General features: G+C 42.7%; 2 protein-coding genes across 4 annotated transcripts; one reads left to right on the plus strand and one right to left on the minus strand.

The window, feature by feature from the left end:
- Positions 1-1,141: 1,141 nt before the first annotated feature.
- On the plus strand, positions 1,142-7,053 carry gsdmeb (gasdermin Eb). 2 transcript variants are annotated; one of them, XM_030102544.1, is made up of 10 exons: positions 1,142-1,275; positions 1,365-1,579; positions 2,616-2,808; positions 3,094-3,259; positions 3,886-4,006; positions 4,109-4,210; positions 5,609-5,736; positions 5,826-6,009; positions 6,196-6,269; positions 6,395-7,053. In XM_030102544.1, exons 2-10 carry the CDS (start codon positions 1,375-1,377, stop codon positions 6,611-6,613), a joined length of 1,392 nt encoding a protein of 463 aa, XP_029958404.1. In that variant the 5' UTR covers positions 1,142-1,275; positions 1,365-1,374; the 3' UTR covers positions 6,614-7,053. The 2 variants fall into 2 exon arrangements, with proteins under 2 accessions (XP_029958404.1, XP_029958405.1); XM_030102545.1 differs by lacking the exon at positions 1,142-1,275 and having other exon boundaries at positions 1,333-1,579.
- Positions 7,054-7,499: 446 nt separating this feature from the next.
- Positions 7,500-17,118, minus strand: pals2a (protein associated with LIN7 2, MAGUK p55 family member a). 2 transcript variants are annotated; one of them, XM_030102531.1, is made up of 14 exons: positions 17,000-17,118; positions 15,631-15,691; positions 15,010-15,138; positions 14,294-14,412; positions 13,285-13,437; positions 12,489-12,638; positions 12,056-12,283; positions 10,723-10,854; positions 10,457-10,559; positions 10,305-10,376; positions 10,071-10,232; positions 9,782-9,984; positions 9,561-9,689; positions 7,500-8,410 (listed from the first exon to the last, which is right to left on the minus strand). In XM_030102531.1, the coding sequence occupies exons 3-14, from the start codon at positions 15,038-15,040 to the stop codon at positions 8,234-8,236; spliced, it is 1,659 nt and encodes a 552-aa protein (XP_029958391.1). In that variant the 5' UTR covers positions 15,041-15,138; positions 15,631-15,691; positions 17,000-17,118; the 3' UTR covers positions 7,500-8,233. The 2 variants fall into 2 exon arrangements, with proteins under 2 accessions (XP_029958391.1, XP_029958392.1); XM_030102532.1 differs by lacking the exon at positions 17,000-17,118 and adding an exon at positions 16,634-16,652.
- Between the last annotated feature and the right edge of the window lie 2,491 nt (positions 17,119-19,609).

A 19,609-nucleotide genomic window follows, 5' to 3' on the forward strand; every position in this document is an offset into this window, starting at 1 on the left:
GAGATTTTCTGCATGCATTCAGACCAGATTTGCTCCTCTACCATACACTTGTCTGCTGCAGCAATATTTGTAAGAACATTAAGTCAATCAATTTTTTGTATAGCCCAGTATCACAATAACAGTTGCCTCAGAGGGCTTCAAGATGTTACATTGATTGGTAAAAATAAAAACAGTGAATAAGCATAATATTAATATGTCAAATTCACAGTAACGAGAAAAAACGAAGCAACCACCGCCTTAGACCCTCACATAAGTTCCTCCTACAAGTGTTAAAAATAGTGTTAAAACTTTAGACTAAAGTAGAACATTTATTGTCTTGCTTAGATTTTAAAAATGAAATTATTAAAAATCCTGAGTACTCTTCCCAAAAGCTACTCTTTTCACCAGACACAATCAAACTCACTATTGGAGACATATGATATAATTTTCTTGCATAAAATATCTACATTCAAAGTCAAAGCATATTTCCTCATCAAACAGTAAGACCTATAAAATTGGTACTTTTACAAATTGGAACATTACCTAAATTTGAATTACATTTCAAAAGTAGATTACATAGTAGAGACTACAAAATTCTGAATGACTGCCTCCACCTTTTAGTGTACGAAAATTCACCAATTAGCTTCCAGAGCAAGTTTTTAAAGGGGAATAGGAGAACCGAGACTCCATACAGAAAGGCAGAGACAGAGTTAAACCAGCAATAGTCCTATTAAAGAAGGAATTCCTTAATATTCTACTTAATTATAGTAATGTGACGTTTAAAGATTCGTTAATTTGACCCTGAACGTAAGCAATGGAGTGTTCTGGCTCTATTTTATCATAAATAGCCACTAGGTGGCGACAGACAGATGAAGAACTCACAGCAATGAAAGAGGCTGAAATTAACAGAATAAAGAGCTTATTTTCTCTTCCACATAATAAACAGTAGATGAGTAATACATACTTCACTGTGCTGCTCAGAAACTGCTGAAGAAGTAATATCTAGATGTAACATCTCTATAAAGGACACAGGAGACACGAAGCACAGCAGTATTTATATTATCGTCATGCTTTTATTTTATTGTTATTGTTGTCTCGTGCGTAAAGAAGGTGTGCTCGCGCCGCCGCCCTTCCTGGAGTAGGCGGAGCGTCTTCCGATCTTTTGTCCGCAAACAGGACTGTGTGTACAGCGAGAGAAAGAAACTCCAGTCTCTTGTGACAACTCTGGTTTGACAGGTTTTATCTGCTCTTCTGTCTCAGTTTTCAACCAGAAAATCACTCACTTCCGGACAAGCGGTACGGAGAGTCGCGTGAGATTTATAAGTTTCCAACAGCGCGCGACATGGTGAGATATCTTCATTCTACTCTCCTGTCCTCCTCGGCAGGGTTTGAGAGATGTTCTCCGTCGCTACCAGGAACTTCGTGGAGGAGGTGGACCGCGGAGGGGCGCTGATCCCGGTGTGCAGCCTGAACGAGCCCATCTCCGCCCTCTCCGTGGTGGTGAAGCGAAAAGGCTTCTGGTTCTGGCAGCGGCCCAAATACCAGCCCACAGACTTCAACCTGAGCGACCTGCTGGCCGGAGACGCGCCCATAAAGCCAGGTACGCCTAGAATGACTCTCCTCTGCATATCATCAGTGAAACTAACAGTGTATTAACTTTTGGAAATTGGTTTATGTGCCATGTCAGCGCTAAACGAATGTAGATTAAAAATTAATGAACATACAAACAAAAAGTGCATACACAAAGATTTCATAATAATTTATGTTGCGCATGTAATTAACTACATATTCTACAAAAAATATTCAAAGTAGCACTGATTAAAGGGATGTGGGTATTTAAATTCATTTGTAACACTTCATACCATTTATGACATTGACTCATTGTATGTTAAATAAGGAGATCCAGAAAAAAAAATTCAGCAATAATGAATTTGCATAGATTTATTCTAAATATCACAGTGCGAAACAACTAAAATGGAAATTTGATATCTTCTAATGTTTTGCAGTTTGTGGGATATTGAGGCTTTATCGACAGTATTGTTGTTACCATTGATGGTGTATATCAAACAAACAAACAAACAGGTGGCGTGACGAATGGTTTATACTTGGTTGTTATCAACTGTGGGTCAAGCTTGAGCCTATCCCAGATAAGTCTGGACGAAGGCAGGTTGCACCCTGGACAGGTCAACAGTCCATCATGGAGAAATGTAGAAACAGTAATCAGCTCTAAATGCATGTTTTTAGACTGTGGGAGAAAACTGGAGTACCCACACAAACTCGAGCTCAAACTGGACTCATATCAGGACAAGTATGATATAGAGATATACAAGTGGAACACTAGTTTATGGGTGTTAATCATTTAGCAACAATCTGTAGGTTATATACTTTGAAAGGTAGATGTGCCTGCAGAAGATAACTGGCTCCAGGAAAGTTAGTTAAAAACAGTCACAAAATAAAAACACCTAACTGTTTATTTAACCAAATCATGCACATTTAGGTGAAGATATGTGATTTTATAGCCTGATTGTCATGTTTTCTATTCCTCGGGAAAAACAGCTTCCTACATCTGACTGAAACAATCTGCTTTAAGCTCAGTAAAAAACCTTCACTGTTTACAAAGCTCTCTCCTTCCACAGATGTGATAGAGACAGACTTCATCAAATACAGCGGGACTTTTGGTGACAACCTTCAGGGAAGCATCAATGCGAGCTTCATCAACAACTCCGTCAACGTGGCGGGAAAAGACTCTTCCAAACTGCAGTCGTCCTTTGGCAGTTTGAAGAAGGAGGAAGTGGACGTGCAGAAGCTACTGCGGGCCTGTAAAGGCAGGTCGGTCGTCCTGAATCTCTTTTCTCATATGATGCTTCTGAAACGCTGCAGCTGTCGTCCAACCTTCGGTCTGCCAGGAGGGCTGCACACAACATTAGTGATCTTTGTACAGCTGTAAAGTTTTCCAGTAAACAAAGGGTCGAGCAGAATATTAACTCATCTAATCATCTAAGGAAAAGCTCCTGTTTGAGGACTATGAGAGACTTTTTTTTTTTTTACAAGAGTTTATGTAAACAGATCAGAAACATGCTGCAGTGTAACGGTTGTGTCCGCGTGACGCCTCAGGGTGCTGGACATGTCGCACTGCCTGATCCAGCAGGTGAAGGAGAAGCCCCGCAGGATTTGTGTGATTGTGAAGGAACGCATCGTGACCACTCAGCCCTGCTCCGTCATCGAGGAGGTGCAGCAAGGCGGCCACTGTGGAGGAAACTGCAGTCCAAAGATCTCCAAGGTACAAGAGAAGAGAAGAGAGCAGCGTTTTATTCATCCCAGCACAGCAGAGGCTGCACCTCAGTCTGTCTTCCTATTATACTTTAGATTTTAGTATAATTTGAGTTTATTTTTAAAAGTAGAATTCTAAATCCAGTTTTATCATTTTAGATTTCTGTATTTTATCGTTATTTCTGGAGATTTTTTCAAGTAACTACTTTCAGTAAACCTGATATGTTGTTTGCATCCCTGTTTGCTGACTGGTTTCCTTTTTTCTCACAATCAGTTTCAGTTTCGCATTTCATTGTGTTCCCCTAAAGCTGGCTTCAAAAAGCAGAACTGTCTCTTTTAAAGTTAAGAGAAAGTTGAATTTGTGCTAACACTATAACTTTATGATTAGTTTGAGAGGAAATTGTTACATTTGACTTCTCTTTAACTCGTTTGTTTCTATTTCTGTGCTCTAATGTGACCTTGACAGATGGACGAGGATGTCTGCAGCCTTTTTTTCATTTTTACACCCATTGCTCAAAGACGTACCCCCCAGATATTTATTGATCAGCGCTTTCAGTGTTGTTCTGGTGTCCGTTCCACGTCTACACACTCACCCAGCAGTTTGTATTCATCACAGCTGCTTGAATTGTTTTTCAGTTTTTGCTGAAGGAAAATGCGAGTCTGAGTAAAGACAGCAACGTCAGCATGGAGATCCCCCCCAAGACGACCATCGCCTACGCCGTGATCGAGCTGGAGATCAGGCACGACGGACACTTTGGTGAGAAATCGTTTGCTTTTTGTGTAATTAATTTGAAGCACAAAAACCGCTGTTTGTCTTCTCGTGGTTACATTTGAAATCAGCGTGTTCCGTTTCCCGCAGAGCTGTGCCTGGTGTCAGACGTCAGGGGGGGCTTCGAGGTGGACGGGCCCGTTAAAATGGAGCCTCTGTCGTCTTCAGGAGCTCAAAACAGCCTTCAGCAAGGTAAATTACAGCTTCCCCAGCATTTCTCACCAGAGGAGTAAGAAGGAATGTTTGTTGCGGTTTACCATGTTTACAGTCGTGTGTGTGAACGCATAAAGAGGGACTGGAACTTTTCAAACATGCAACTTATTTTATACGTTTTCTGTCAACGTGACCAACAGATTATTGTTTATTTATTGTTGAATAATGATTTTTTTTTTGTTTTTACAGCATTTATGCACATTTTCTAAAAAGCAGAATAACACTTGGCTTCAAAAAGATTCAGTCAATGCCAACATGATGATACACTGACTTTCACTTCAACATTTCTTCCAGGATTGAGCAATTTTATTCTTTTTTTTTTCACCACTTTCAGAGCATTACTAGCTTGTTTTCAGTATGATGGCAGCAACAGATCTCAATAACGTTGGGACAGGAGCATGTTTACTGCTGTGTATTCCCCGCTCCTCCTGTCTATAAACAGCCGAAAAGCAGGGAGACTAATTGTTTTAATTTTAGGAGAATCTCTAAAAGCTCAGTGCTGCAGGCAAGGAAGTTCTCTTCTTCTCCTGGCTTGATAAACACACTATGTGGTCTATAATTGTCTGAGTTAAATATATAAAGGCTGTTGTGTTACAGTGTCCAGATTGAAGCATAAGTTGCTATAAAATCCAATTTCTACATGATTGTGTTTCTGTGTAGCGGACTGATTCAGTGTAATGCCATCAAAGATGTATTTCTACATGAGAACAAGTCTCATTAACCCTCATCTTTTTACTCAGCGTTCGTAATTTCAAAAACTATAGTCACGTTTTTTTATTCACCTGAACAAATACGTTTCCATTTGGCCTCTGATCATTTTAGAAGAGCTTTAGCTGAGAGAAGATAGCAGTGTTTCTTGTCATGGTACAGATTTAACTTCTGGCAAACTGGAAGCGTTTCTGATTCCACACAGTTTAAAGTGCAGAGTGACCAGTGGTTCTGAAGCTCTGCAGCATCCAGCTCTGACCTTCAGCCTCGTCTCTCCTGCACAGAAATTTACCCAGTAACAGTAGAAAGTGTTTTCCAAAATTTAGATGCAGCCCAACAAAGAAATCCCATTTGCAATATTGGATATTTTGGTTATTTTCTCTTTTTATGAGGTTTGCAAATTGTTGCAATCTTTTTTCAGTTAGTGGCTGGTATTTGTGAATTACACTGTGAGGTGTTTTCAGACGATTAAAGTTTATTCTGAACTTTATCTGACACTGTAAGGTAGCAGAGCTGCCTTAGTGCACCTCAGAAGGCACCATCATGGTTTTGTTTTTACCAGTTTCCTGTTTTAGTCTTCTGTTAACTTAAATATTGTAATTTCCTTCATGATTTGTCTTTGTATGTAAATAACAAAAAAATCATGCATTTGTTTTCCCCAATCCTCAGAGCTGGACAATCTAAAGGATCATTTCCAGGTGCTGTCGGGCCTCCCTGCAGCCACCAGGTCCGCTCTGCTGCAGCTGCTCTCTCAGCTCATGCAGAACAGAGCAGCCGTCAGCGCGCTGCAGCACACGGTGAGCGGCGCTGAGAGCTGACGCCCGAACAGAACGTAGCTTTATGAATGGAGACGCTGGTTTTTAAAACTGTCTTTTCTCTGTCACAGCTGGAACAAGTGTGCCTGGATAAAAAACCCGACTTGAGTGACCTCAAAGTAACGGAGTCGCAGCAGCAGAACATTAAATCAATCGTGGAGCTTTTGGAGCAGAGCGGACGAGAGGATCCCGCTCAGGGCGGCCCGGCCACGTCCGTCCTCACTGCCTTTCACCTCCTCACCTCCACCTTAGAGGGTGAGCAGAGATGTAATCTGTTCCGCTTTTATTACCTAGAACCTTCAGGCTGTTATTAAAAAAAACTTCAAGGTCAGAAAGTAATATCTGACAAAGTTACGGAGGCCCTCTGTGTGCACGCTGTCCTGGAAACCTCATTTCCTGCCGTTGTTTTTCCACCCTGCTTTCTGGGTCTTCATCTCTCAGAGCTGCCAGACGACGGCCTCGCCGTGCTGGGAATGTGCTGCAGCCCCGAAGCTTTACACACCTTGGAGCGTCTGGTGAGTGAAGTCCCGCTTTACAAATGACTCTAAAAAACAATAAAGCGGTGTTTGGGTGTTTTTTAAACGAGGCATCACGCACCAGTTCAGCGGCTCCTGATGTTTCCTCCTCACATCTGTTCCAGGTGCAGTGCGTCTCGGGGAGCGGGGAGACGCCTCAGGGCGGCGCCGAGCTGACGCAGGACATCTTTGAAAAGACTCGGCATCTGTTCGCCGTCTCTAATGTGTCCCTGAAGAAAGAGGGAAGCATGCTGAAGACAGAAATAACCCCACAGCCAGGACACCTCCCGCTGGTCGTCTGCATGGCCGTCACAAGCCTCGCCTCTCTGGCCAGAGGCGTCTGACACAAAAATAGTCGCCTCACCTCACTGTGGGCCAATGGAACCTCGTCAAGTTTCTTCACCGCGGCCTTCTCTTTTAAATGCATCACACCATCGCCAAAAGCTCTCGTGTGTATTTTTTGGTACAAAATGTTCCTGCACAACCACTGAAGTATTGAAAACACACTGTTGTATTTTTTTTTTTTTTTTTTTTTAATAAAAAAGTTTGAGTAGATTTATTGGTCAGAATTGTATAAATTTACAAAACATTTTATGAAACTGGTCATTACTGAGCTCAAATCTTGAATTTAAAGTTTACTGTCAAAAAGCCTTTTAAATTGATTTTTATAATTTTTTGGTTGCAATCAAAAGTTCGGTCGATGTTCGAACATATTTTTTTTTTTTTCTATCCCTAACCCTTCCCTGTAATGTTGAAATATACTTTCACATGGTCACAACCTTCATGTTTATTGTGGTTTTATGTGTAACACTTAACTGGAAACCTGTCATTGGCTATAACATCTTGTTTCCTGTGAATGGATTTCAGATGATGAGACCGTTTCCTTGTCTGACACGAGCAAAACCTTCTCATTGTTTTATAGGTGTATAATCCACTCTGTGTCATTCTGTCAATATGCAAAACAAGCAGCAATTCTTCCGTTTTTAATGAAAAGTCTCTGAAAGACAGGAACAGGACAAAATTCCTTTGGGCACTTTCACAAAAAAGCTGAAGAAAAGTTTGATGCTTTTAGCAAATTTCATTATATTCTTGTCGGGAGCTTGCACTACACAGGATTCTGCTGAAAGAACGAAAAAAAAACCAAACTGAGGCGACTCATTAGAAAACACCTGTTATTTATTTGACCTCTGAAAATACATTTGAAATCTTGTAAAATATACTTTTTTTTTTAATAAGTAAATATGAACCTCATTTAAAACAGTTAAGTTTTAGTCGTATCACATCAAAAGGGATGGTTCGCTGAGTTGCAGTACCCTGTTGGAGAGTCAGCACCAGGCGGGAGAAATCTGACAGTAAAACACTTAATGATCCCAATGTCAGAACAATAGGCAGTTAATGTAACGTCTCCTGTGCTCGAAGTTTAAGAGAAATAATGGATTAAGACAACCAGAAAGCTCTTCTTCCTGTGCGACACCATAGTGACGGTCTATTTACGAATTTGTCCCGGGGCGTCTTCCTCTTCTGAAGGAAATAAGTTACTCGATAACATGACACCTTAATACATGAAGGACACATTTGTAGTGACAAAATGAGATGAAGTACTGGACACATTTGCACTGTAAACTCTAACACTGAGGTATCATCCTTTTTCAATGAGAGAAGCCCTCATTTTTTTTGCAGAATAAATACAATTTACCTATCTCACATAAGAATGGAAAATTAAAACAGGATGTGGCAGAAACGGCCGGACACGACGCCAGCTCCTTCCTCCAATCCACATTAATAGAAAATATACTTAAAAAAAAAAAAAAAAAATATTTGCCAATAAATAAGTACACTTCCCACGTGTTGAGTTGCATAGTATGCATAAAACTCTGGCAGTTGAGATCAAGGTGACTCCGATGCGTGAGACCGAGGCTCCTGCACTGGACAGCGCTGAATCCCCTTTTTGTTCGGGCGGGGCGTCAGTAGACCCAGCTGACGGGAACCCACTGCGGCTCCACGAACAGCCGCTCCACCGCCTCCTGCAGCTTGTCGAAGGCCTTGTCCAGATTGTCATTAACGATGGTCAGGTCGAAGTAGTGGCTGTACGCCCGGCGGATCCTGGCGCTCTCGTCCACAGTCTTTTTTAAGTCATTCTCCTGCGGCGGAAAAGAGGAGCGGCCCATCAGCGGAAGTATTCCCTACCAGGACATCTCTGAAATTAAGAACAACTTACTCCCATAACTCCACTTCTTAGTTTTTATTTTCCCCAACCAAAGGCCATCATTATCTATCACTGTTTTGTGACACGACAGCAAAAACTAGCGAATACAGAAATTCGGATTCAACTTTTTCAATTAAGCTCAAAGAAGTCTGATGCCCACACAGAGCTCTTTGAAGAATATTTCCACAAGCTGGAAACTTCATGCATGTCTCTGTATTAAGGCCACAGACGGGGAACATGTCGCTGCCTTCAGTGCGACGAGGTTCAATTCCAGCGGTGCACCGTTAACTATCCCCGGCCGTCACACATCTTCTCTTCAAAAGGCGCCTTTTTTCACGTCAAGTCTAAAAGCTACAGCCAATTTTACACTTTTCTTACTTGCTCCACTGTGTGTACATGATAAAAACTTCAAACAAATCAACTCTTTGGTTGTGTGACAAGATGTGGTAATAATGTAATCCTCCCACTTGCCTTCACCACATCAGTGACGTTAACCAGGAATTTGTTCAAGGAGCATTAATTAGACTTCTCTTTTACTGCCAGGCAATTGTTGATATATTCTGTATTACTTTTGTTGTTGTCAATAATAGATGGTGGCAGCAATCTTCAACAGTAAAGAATCTGGTTTAAAGGTGCTGTAGGCAGGATTCCGCATCTCCGCCATCTTGCTTAGGGTTACCTAAGTAAGATGGCGATTTGAAACCCAGCACAGCCAATCCTGTCCTGTTTTCTCCGACGTCACGCCCTTACGCAAGTTAAGCCCCTCCCACAAGAACGTGCGACGAACGCCCCTCGACCAATCACGGTTAGAGCCTCAGGGGCTCTTCTGATTGGTCAAAGATACCTGGAGCTGTCGAGATTCCTTTTCGGCTCAGAACAGAGACAGATAGAAACGCTGCGCCCTCGCGGTAGTGCAATTATGCTACACTCCTAAAGGATTATCAATGGATACTCTGACATTTAATCCAAAGAAAACACAGAAAAATTAGCATTGACTAGCAAAATCCTGCCTACAGCACCTTTAAAAAGGCGACTTCGAAAAACAACATTTTTGTTATAACAGGTCATTTGCACTCCCATCTTACCGTGAGGAGTTTGGTCGTGAGCCCGGCGTCGACCACAGCTTTATGCATGTCTCTTAGTGTGTCCAGTTCAGGAGCAGCAATAAACACCACGAACGGCATGAACTCGGCCGTCTTCAACACTTTCAGGGCCTGTGAGGAAAACAGAACACCGTCACTGGCTCGCCCTGAGAAGAAGAGAGACATCGGCACGCCGAGGACGCGTCCGCGCGCCTCTGGCTGACCTGAGGGTTCACGTCCAGGATGCAGGTGCGGCCAGCGGCCACCACTTCGTGGATGGAGTCCATCTTGGTGCCGTAGAGGTTCCCGTCGTACTCGCCGTGCTCCAGGTAGCGGCTCTCCTTTATGTCCTTCTCCATCTCCTCGCGCGTGACGAAACAGTAGTTCTGGCCGTCTTTCTCTTCTTCTCTGGGACGGCGTGACGTGACTGCGGGTCCACGGAAAGGAAAGGCGTTACAGAGCGAGGTCACACTCAGACAGGAGGGTTTTCTCTGCCGGCTGTCTCTCGCTCACAGGGGACCGTTGTTCCGTATCTCAAAGGATTCAGGACAATAAGTCTGTTCTTCAGGCTCCGCCTCCCGACTCCCTGAGCGCCAATCAGAACCAGCGTTTTCCTCTGGAACGGGGGCATCTTGGCGACCTCCTCGTAGATTTGCAGCTCGTATCGATCAAATTCTGTTCAAATTGATCGTTCAAATTAAAATTCGATGGATAACTGCGCCAAATGTTGACCATGGTGACACACACCTGCATTCTTGGCGGTGAGGTACATCATTTTCTTCTTCTTTTTCTTTGCGGTTCGAGTTCCGCAGAGCATCCCTGGAGCACAAACAGGCCAAGTCAGGACACCACATGGTGGTGCTAGAGACCAGAGAGAGCAGGAGGAGTCCTGTGCTGACCTGCTTCAGCGTTGTCCCACTCTCGTCTCACAAACGCTTTCCTCTTCTCTTCTAAAAACTGGCTGGGGATGAGGCCGGTCGCTCCACCCACCGTTTTACAAGCCTGCATGGAAATCAGAGTCACTGACGTCTACTGGATTAAACATTTTGCCCAAGATCTTTTATTTTTATTTATCAGAAGCACTTTGACCTCATTCTGACCTCGATTTTCAACCACCTCTCTAACCAGTTGCACCAACACTTTGAAGCAGTTTGCTCTTCCCCACCTGCCACCAGTTGGGGTCCTCCTTGTTGACCACATGGAGAATGTCTCCCTTGGAAAAGGCCAGGCCAGCTTCCTTGCAGGGGATCAAGTTGTCTGAGGCCGGGTTGTAGCTGAAATGTGGCTTCAGATAAACCTGCGAGTGAGGGATTAAACAAGTTAGAACATATCATGACGAGCAGCACTTGATGCTTTCTTTCAGCAGCTTTGGAGCTCCGCATTTCAACCTATTTGTGAAAAGTGGTGACCTGTCCAAGGTGTGCCTTGAGTTTAACTACAGTCAGTTGGAATCGGCTCCAACTAAAATGTGAAAATTCATCGTATTTTTCTGGTCACCCTGACAGGAAAGACTTCTGTCGAGAGGACAGACTAAAAACAAGGATGAAAACAAGTTTAAAGCAATGTGGTGATGAAGAAGTGCAGTGTGGTTTCTTTTTAGGCAAACGTGTTTTTAGGACTAAGAAAAATAAATTCTGCTTTTTTCAGCTCAGTGTCTCTGAAGGTGAGCCCAGCTTACTATGGCATGATAAACCCTGAATCCAAAACAGGCCAAACACACATTTACACCTACGGCCAAGAGGCCTCAAATACATGATTATGGACTGTGGGAAGAAATCCGAGTACTCAGAGAAAACCCACATGCAGTCTGGACATGAACCTGGGACAATCTCACTCCGAAGCTTCAGAAATAAATAAATAAATAAATAAAGCTGGTGTTTTCAGCAGACTTCTGCTCCTCAACAAAATACAATTATCATAAATGTTTGTTTTTTCAAAGCTTCTATTTTCCCTGGAGGGAGCGAGCACCGCCTGTCACCGACTGTCTGCTGAGCGACCTACGCTTTTCTTCTCATTTTGCTGTATAAACATTTAGCCAGGTAGATTTTTACACAACTAAAAAGCAGGGAGTGGAGGAGCAGAGTGAGACTGTGCGATCCTCTTGGCACAAACGTCAGTATCTGACATAACCTCACGTCCTGCACCTTCATGTCAGCTGCTGCGTTCTGCCTGTTAGGTGGTGCTCTAGTAAACAGAGCGCTGTATGGCCTACTTAGTGCGTGGAGTGTTATTAATAGATGTTTCATGGGCTCGATTTTCAAAAGCCTGGCATTCTGAGATCAGCCAGGTCAGGCAGCGCTCACCCAAGCAGACAGGTACAGTAAAAATCAGGAATAGCTTTAAAATATCTCAAAACGCAACAAATTCAAAAATGTCTGGCAAATTTCCACATTAAAAAGAGTAGACCAGATTTTTTTTCTGACTCGAGACAATTGATAATGTCGACAGAAGATAAAGAATTTCCAGAGGAACACGAGAAGAAGCTGGTTTTTGCTCACCTGTGGAGGCGACGGCGTGTCTCTGTAGCTGGGCAGGACCTTGAGCGTCACGCTCCCGCTGCAGTCCCGCAACAGCTCCTGGAGCTCGCTGGGATTGCTGCCGACCTCGCGGCCGTTGACCTCGCGGATGACGTCCCCCGTGTGCAGCATGCCCTGCCTGTCGATGGAGCTGCCGTGCAGGATCCGGGCGATCACCATTTCCCCTCGCACCACCCGGAACGTCACCCCCTGTAAAAGGAGCGACGGTAATGGAGTACCGTGCATCCGCACTTCATAAATCAGAGGAGAGGCCCCACTTCACGTCTTGCTGTAAAACAAATTCCCCACCGCAAGCTACTGGGCAAGACCGAGTCGCTGCATGGTGGATAAAAGAAGACAGTGCAAAGCAATTTACAGCCTCACGGCACGGTTACGGGTTTGCTGCGTGTCTCACCAGTGGCTCCCCGGCTTTCTTCTGGATGCCGATCATCCTGACGGCATCGGCTGGCATGAGGGAACTCGCCATCAAGGAATTGCTGTTCGCCGCGGAATGGGGCATCTCGTAGCACTTTGCAGCCACTTTGTCGTGAGTTTCTATCAGAGACTAACACAAAATATGACACAGAGGGATGAAAACTATTTAAAATCACATAAAAACATTGCGATCTTGCATTATTTCACACTGACAAATGCAATTGCAATGAGGAGTTTAGTCCACCACCTCAGGGAAGATCACCATCAAAACACTGTGGTTCATCCATCAAAAACAGCGAATGGAATAGAGACATGCATTTGACGAATCACTATCAAATAAGTGAAGGCATAAATCTTTTCTACCCTCGAGCTCTGAGGAATGCACTGACAGAAGACCAAGTGGGAAACGCAGGAGGCGAATGAGTGATGTTCTTACCCCAGCAGCCAAAAGATACACTGACAACGGGTGAGACTCTACAACTGCATGAGCAAATGTCAAGAATTACTGAGACAGTGGGCGACGGTCTCCCTCTCCGACTTTACCCACATAACTCCGCCTGCCATTGGCCTAAGGAAACACTCCCCCCTCCTCTCATGCTGCAGGACAGGAGCGGGCGAGAATATAGCGAGTGACACGAAAGCAGAGCAGCCACACAGGCATGTCAGAGGAAATTAGGCAACGGATGGAGGAACAAGCCCCGACATCCATCCTAACAGGAGTAAACAAAGGCGTGACCGGCCGCTCCGCAAATCTCCGCATTAAAGCCGTCTAATACCTGGAAGTGCGGCTCCTGGAGGATCCTGGTCAGCTCGGCAGTGGCAGCATCTTTCTCTGGCAGTTTGTTGAGGGAGTCCAAGATTTCAGACACCAGATGAACATTATCTTCCCGCACAGCTTGTAATTTTACTTCCTCAAGACGCTCGTGAGCCTAAACAGAGACAGACACGGGCAAGCAACAAAATGAGAGCTACTCAGTGTGCAATTACCCAGAGTGGAGTAGGAGCTGTGAATTCAATCTACAGTAGGCATCATCTTTCAGTTGAAGAGCTGCGTTTCATCATCCACTGCATCCAGAAGGTCTACATTTAATTAAACACCTTTAGACAAAACCTGATCAACTAAAAAAAAAGAAAAATTAGAGCAATTTCCACATTATGCCATTAATACTGATGCAATCTGAAGCAAAATACTTTTTTATCATCAGAAAATTATCAGTTCTATATTGTATCAATGACAGCAAATGAGTGAATAAAGAAAAGGCAAAGTCACCTTCTGCGTGTTGCAAACGGTGACAAGAACTCCCCTTTGTAGCAGGCTTTCTATTAAAAAAGGCCTAATCTATTTATAGAGCCGGTAGTTGAACCTGATGACCCCAATCTGCACTGGAGATTTTTTGTGTGGAGAATGTTACGTAAGCCATTTGTTTGTCGTGCTGTCAGCCTCTTTTAGTTATGGGCGTGAAAATTGATTTAACTGACGTTGAGTGGTTTACGCTTCCACATCAGCTCAAGTTTATAGGATGTTATTATGAATGGCTTTCTAGATGTATGTGAAACATGAGGAGGTAAGCAGCACGGCCCCTGTACAGAGTAAACGTTCTGCTGGTCCACTCTTCTGGCGACAGGAAAATATTCTCTGTAAGTGATAAAAAACTCCCCACATAAATAAATGTGAAAAGAATCTGGTAAAATGTATTTTCTTTACAAATATCAGGATGAAGAAAAATTACATGACTTGGTAAGCGGACATATAAAAGAAGTAATTTCAGTGATTGTATGCGTTACCTTGGCAAGAGACCGGACTATAGGACTCTCCATGATACCTTTGAGGAAGATGAGATCAATATCTTGAGCTCCTGTGCCTGAAGGGAGGTCCTTCAGATTGTCCAGGACCTGCTGCATGGCTGAAGATGAAGGAAAACGCACATCAATGACCCAGCAAAGCAAAGGAAAACCCCTCTCTTTTCTAGCTCCTGAACAAAAACAAGAGATATTAGTAACAAGCAAAGCCGGTGACACAGACGGATTAAAAAAAACCCCATCATGATAAGAGCTCAGAAGGAAAGAACAACAAGTGGACAGTGAATCAATGGGCCGATTCAAAAGGAGCATCCCTCATTTCCGTCGCAGCAGCAACAAGCACGCAGAGTCACAAAGCAATTATTCTACCAACAGATCTGCCTTGTAATGGCTAAACTGCACAGAGCAACAAAAAGAGGACAAATTAACTGCTTTAGATGAAAATCTTCATGAATACTGTGAGTCATTACCTTAATGCCAGAAGACTGAATATGAGGAATAAATGAAGCCATGAAAGGAATTTTAAACATTTAGTGAGACTATCAGATGTCCAAAAGTTTTGTTTTTTCTTTCCCCACAACTATTTCTGGATCAGGGGGCACAAAGTTAATGAACTGATAATCAAACATCAAATTTAACACACAGCACTGCAACAGTTCCAGTGGAAAAGGCAACTGACAACTGAGCTTTTGATGGCTTACCTGAGCCAGACTTTGCATTGGCCACAGTCATGTTTATTACTCCTCAGCCCAGGATGGGGAAATTCTCTAAACACAGTGGGAATAAAAAGCCACCAGATGCCTGCTCACAGAAACCAGACAAGTGGAGAGCTGGGGAAATCACAAGGCACACTTAAGTCAGAATGATGCACACTAATATTTCTGTACTGCACAAGCCATCCCAATAAATACTACTACTGATAAGCAACCAATAAAGGGTGGATGACAGGATGGGAGCCACAAACGGGACAGACGACATTTGTTGCTCTTGGCGTTTCATGCAAATGTTGGCACAAAAGACACTTAAAGGAATGACAAAGAGGGCAATTGAATGACAAAGGACGAGTCTTCTCATCCTGCTGGCTAAAGGTTGTGCCAGTCACACACTGAGAGGCCCCTGGGGGCTCTCTGTATAAACATGCTCTCCAAACAGAGTGAGGGAAAAACTGATCCACCACTACGAAACACAACTAACTAGTTTCCACGCAGGTTAATCATTACCAGTACACTGCATAGGCGGAAATGCAACGCTGGACTAAATTTTCAGTGCAACTTAATTGTGGAAAATACAATACTGCAGAAACAGAAAATATAAGGACTCACCTCCAAACTGTTAAAATCATCAGTGAAGCCCCACGGTCTCTGCAGAAAACTCATTGGGTGTCTATGGATTTAAGAAATGGGAGGAAAATTATCTTACCACTCTGAAACATTTCATTAACACACATGCTGATCTAAGTAAGTCAGTCTTCACCCCAAGGGTGCCTTCATTGTCCTGACTTCTCCTGTTCATTCACTCGTATTGTAATGCCACCACTGTGATTGGCCCAGACAGTCACGTGACTAGAGTCTCTTTAAAAGGAACAAGCTTTTACTTTTTAATATTTTCTAGACACCAGATCTGAAGGTTTGAAAGTTATAATCAAATTTCTTACTAAATTCTTAGTTATTTGAAGTACATAATCGTCATTACAATGTGCATTTTTAAAGTTCTGCAGCCATATAGAAGGATTAGTTTTGCATGCAATATATATGGTTATTGAAAAATGTTTTTTGCTTAATTAATGTCGCCTAAAATTTAAAAAAAAAAAATCAGCATGGAACATCATATTAGTTCAATAATTACTAAAAAAAATAACTCTACACCAAATGATGATCTAAGGAAAACAATGTCGATGAAAAATAATATGACATAGGCGTGTTAACTGAGTGGATATATTTCCCAGAAAAGGTTAATAACATGACAAACTGAAGGTTAAAGGATAAATGACACCTCTTCTTACGCGCTCTCGCCACTTCTGCTAATTACGAATCGATGCTTTACGCACACATGGATTCAAACACGTAAAATGTATTGATAATTGCTGGACATAAGTTTGCAGCTCGCACTGATTAGAAGTCACGGCGAGGTTGGATTTCGTGGCTGAATCACAGCCGCTGATAAAACGAGGCTGAATATCAATCTGCTGTCAGGCGACACGCGCATCGGGCACGTGTAACCACGGCTTAGCTACAACGAGAATTACCCTGGAATTAGCTGCTGCTAATGTTTGATTTACTGTAAACTCACTTTGAGTCATAATGCTGTGAGATATCTTCATCTTACCGTCTGCTCATATTCAGCGTTTATTCCAGTATCGGCTCCGTCCCGTGCGCGTCCGCCGCTCATAAGTTAGCAATGCTAATAATGTTTGCTAACAGTTACTATCGTGCTCTGTGAAATACTTTAAAGTTTCAACAAACGACGCTGTCGCCGTGTAGTGACACACAGACAGGCGAGAGTAGCTTAATTAGACGGTTTAACCAGCGACGGTATAATTACGTCGGGCTCAAAAGTAGATGTGTAAAGTAGCTAGTTAGTAGCTAGCAGTAACGTGAGGCTGGAAGTAGCTGCCCGTTCGCCGCCAGTGAAAGTAAAGGGAGCAAGCGGAGGAAACGAAGCAAATGAATGACCGTGTGATATTTTACTCACTTCAGCCAGGTTCCAGTCACGCCGCCATGCTGTCCTTTCTCTCGGAGTTTCGTAAATCCCCGGTTACTTGCGCAATAGTAAGCAGTCGGCGCATTTCCAGTCGCGCCCGTGTGTCTGTGCTCTCCAGTGCCGCCCGTCCGGGTTATATCGAGCCCATTGAAATCCTGCACAGCCTCCCAATATCACTTACTGTCAGCTTCACACTGAAATAAATACTGCTCGAAGTGCGGAGCGTGTGTGCATGGAGATAAGACGTCTACTGGCTGCCTGTGGGTTTTTTTTAAAGCAGCAATCACACCTCAGTGTTACAGGATCACCAAATATAAATGTGCTGATCCTGAAGATGTGCTTAAGGGCAGTAGTGCCTGTGTAGTATAAGAAATAACGCTGAAAAATATGGATTTATTTTAGTTTGCAAGCCCTGTGCCCACTTTGAGAAAGCCTTTGTTGACTTGTAGATGAGTTAAATCAGGGTGTCAAACGTAAGGCCCGTCAGCCAAAATGGGACGCAATCAGCCCTAAATCCGGTCCACCAAGCAAATTGTAAAATTTTACTCAAGAGTAGCGAACACAACCTGAGCTGAGATATCAGCATGACTGATAGCTGCTCAAAGTTGTATTGTCAATGTGGGTTTTTAAAAACATACATAACTCAACAATCATGTAAGAAATTGTTTAATTGACTTTTTTATTATATTTTGTACCAGAAGGTTTAATTAAAATTGGCTTCAATTGGAATCTAAATTGAATTCAGGTTTTATGTTCAAAAGACATTTGTACTGCACATAAACAGTCACAATGTGGCTCTGTGGAAGTGAATCTAAAATTAGTGTGGCTCTTGCAGTCTGCAAAGTGTCCAGAGCTATATGCATCTGAATGCATCAGACTAAACAGGTGGAATTTTTAATTTTAAGGTAGAATTCTGTTGACCAGATTCGCCCCTTGAGCAATCACTGTTACCAAGGCTAGGGGACACGCCCCCACACTTGGGAAACACTGTACATTCAGGTGAGTTAGGGTTAGGGTTTGGGTTGGGGCACCTATGTTCACTTCCTAATATTTCTGCACATGACCACATATTCACTAAATGCCACTAAATCCACATAAAACACAATTCTGCATGCATAAATGCATCATATCAGTGATAGCAATATTCAGCATATTAGTTTTTTCTACATTTGATGCAATGTGGATATGCCACAATCAACATTCATCCTGTCAATCAGTCTGCTCTTTTTCATTCATAAAATCTCAGAGCTGTTCTAAGCAGTAATTAGTTGTTGTCAGAAAGTAATAAACAGAAACAATTTTATATTGACTTCAGGGTAGGTACACCCCTTAACCTACAGAAAGCAGTACGTGTTGTCTATGTTATCATTGCAGTTCAGTGAGGACCTGATGATCAGAACTTGTGTGAATAGAAACAACCTCTAAGTGGAGCTGTGGCATCTGTTGTGGTGTTATGTGATTTGCTTTTGATCTATCCAGGTCACTTGATAGGATTAAACTCTCTATATTTAGTCAGAGTGCAGGTACAACTTAACAGACTATAGTGAAATAAATTCAACAATGTGCACTACATATACATATAAAAATACCTCTGCAACCTCTAAAAAGTCCAATGGAAGAGTGTTTTGTTATTATGTGATTAACACTCAAGCAGGCATTGTTTAACACACCTTTGCTGTAAGTGTGGATAAATAAACTGGTGAATTAAAGTAGGGTGATTGACCCATTTTTCAAAAATACATCACAAACAATACAGACGAATCAAGTTAGTTTTATACAGTGTTTAATACATGCAACAATGACACCCATTTAAAATGTGAGAAACAGACATGGCAGCAGCTTTATGTTGAAATCAGCCTCAATGTGGCAACCACAGTACCATCACCACAACGACAGGTCGTCATACCTACAGAAATACACAGTCAGTTGTTTAAAACAACATAATAAAACCTTCATTTTTCAGCATATTCTACTAAAATCAGACCAGTTGGTATCACATAATGTAACTGCCAATAGCTAAAAAAGTATACATATAGAGATGAAGTGCATTTTTACCACTTCTCCACAGTGTTTAGATAAGTCTACTGATATTAGCGGCATTTCTGCTATATTACGTTGTGCAAGACTCTCAAAAAAGAATTTTCCATACTCTGGTAGATGGTTCATCATACATTACACTGATGATATGCAGTTATTCAACACCGATACATTTACCTGATGTAGTCGGATGCTGGAACACTCTCTGTGCTCTCCTTCACAAACATATCTGAGAATACAGTGTGTGGAGTGTCTCTTTTTCCATATCTATGCATAAAAACATATTTGAGCAACATATGAAACCATGACACGATTTGCTGCAGCTGCAGAAAAATGAAAGAGTTTAAAAGACGAACCTCTGTCTGGTGATGAGGTTGATGTAGTGTCTTAGTGCAGAGTAATATTTGGCAAGCTCCTCAGGTGGTGCTCCTTCCCGGGGACTGACAGGCTTGGCTGGATATGCATTAACACCAGCGTGAATACAAACCAGCAGGCAGAGAGCCAGAACAGTCAGCGACATCACAGCGTTGGAGTTTATCCTGCAAAAGAGAATAAAACCAATTC

Source organism: Salarias fasciatus, chromosome 11 (genome assembly GCF_902148845.1).
Source record: "Salarias fasciatus chromosome 11, fSalaFa1.1, whole genome shotgun sequence".
Lineage (NCBI taxonomy): Eukaryota > Metazoa > Chordata > Actinopteri > Blenniiformes > Blenniidae > Salarias > Salarias fasciatus.

Bases quoted from the DNA above. Each gene is read 5' to 3' on its own strand.
- gsdmeb (XM_030102544.1), top strand. From the start codon at position 1,375: ATGTTCTCCGTCGCTACCAGGAACTTCGTGGAGGAGGTGGACCGCGGA. The intron at 3,260-3,885 runs GTACAAGAGAAG...ATTGTTTTTCAG, and splicing joins GCAGTCCAAAGATCTCCAAG to TTTTTGCTGAAGGAAAATGC. The intron at 6,010-6,195 runs GTGAGCAGAGAT...TTCATCTCTCAG, and splicing joins CCTCACCTCCACCTTAGAGG to AGCTGCCAGACGACGGCCTC.
- pals2a (XM_030102531.1), bottom strand. From the start codon at position 15,040: ATGACTGTGGCCAATGCAAAGTCTGGCTCAG. The intron at 10,560-10,722 runs GTGGGGAAGAGC...ATTTCCATGCAG, and splicing joins AGGACCCCAACTGGTGGCAG to GCTTGTAAAACGGTGGGTGG. The intron at 10,233-10,304 runs GTGTGTGTCACC...CAATTTGAACAG, and splicing joins CCTCACCGCCAAGAATGCAG to AATTTGATCGATACGAGCTG.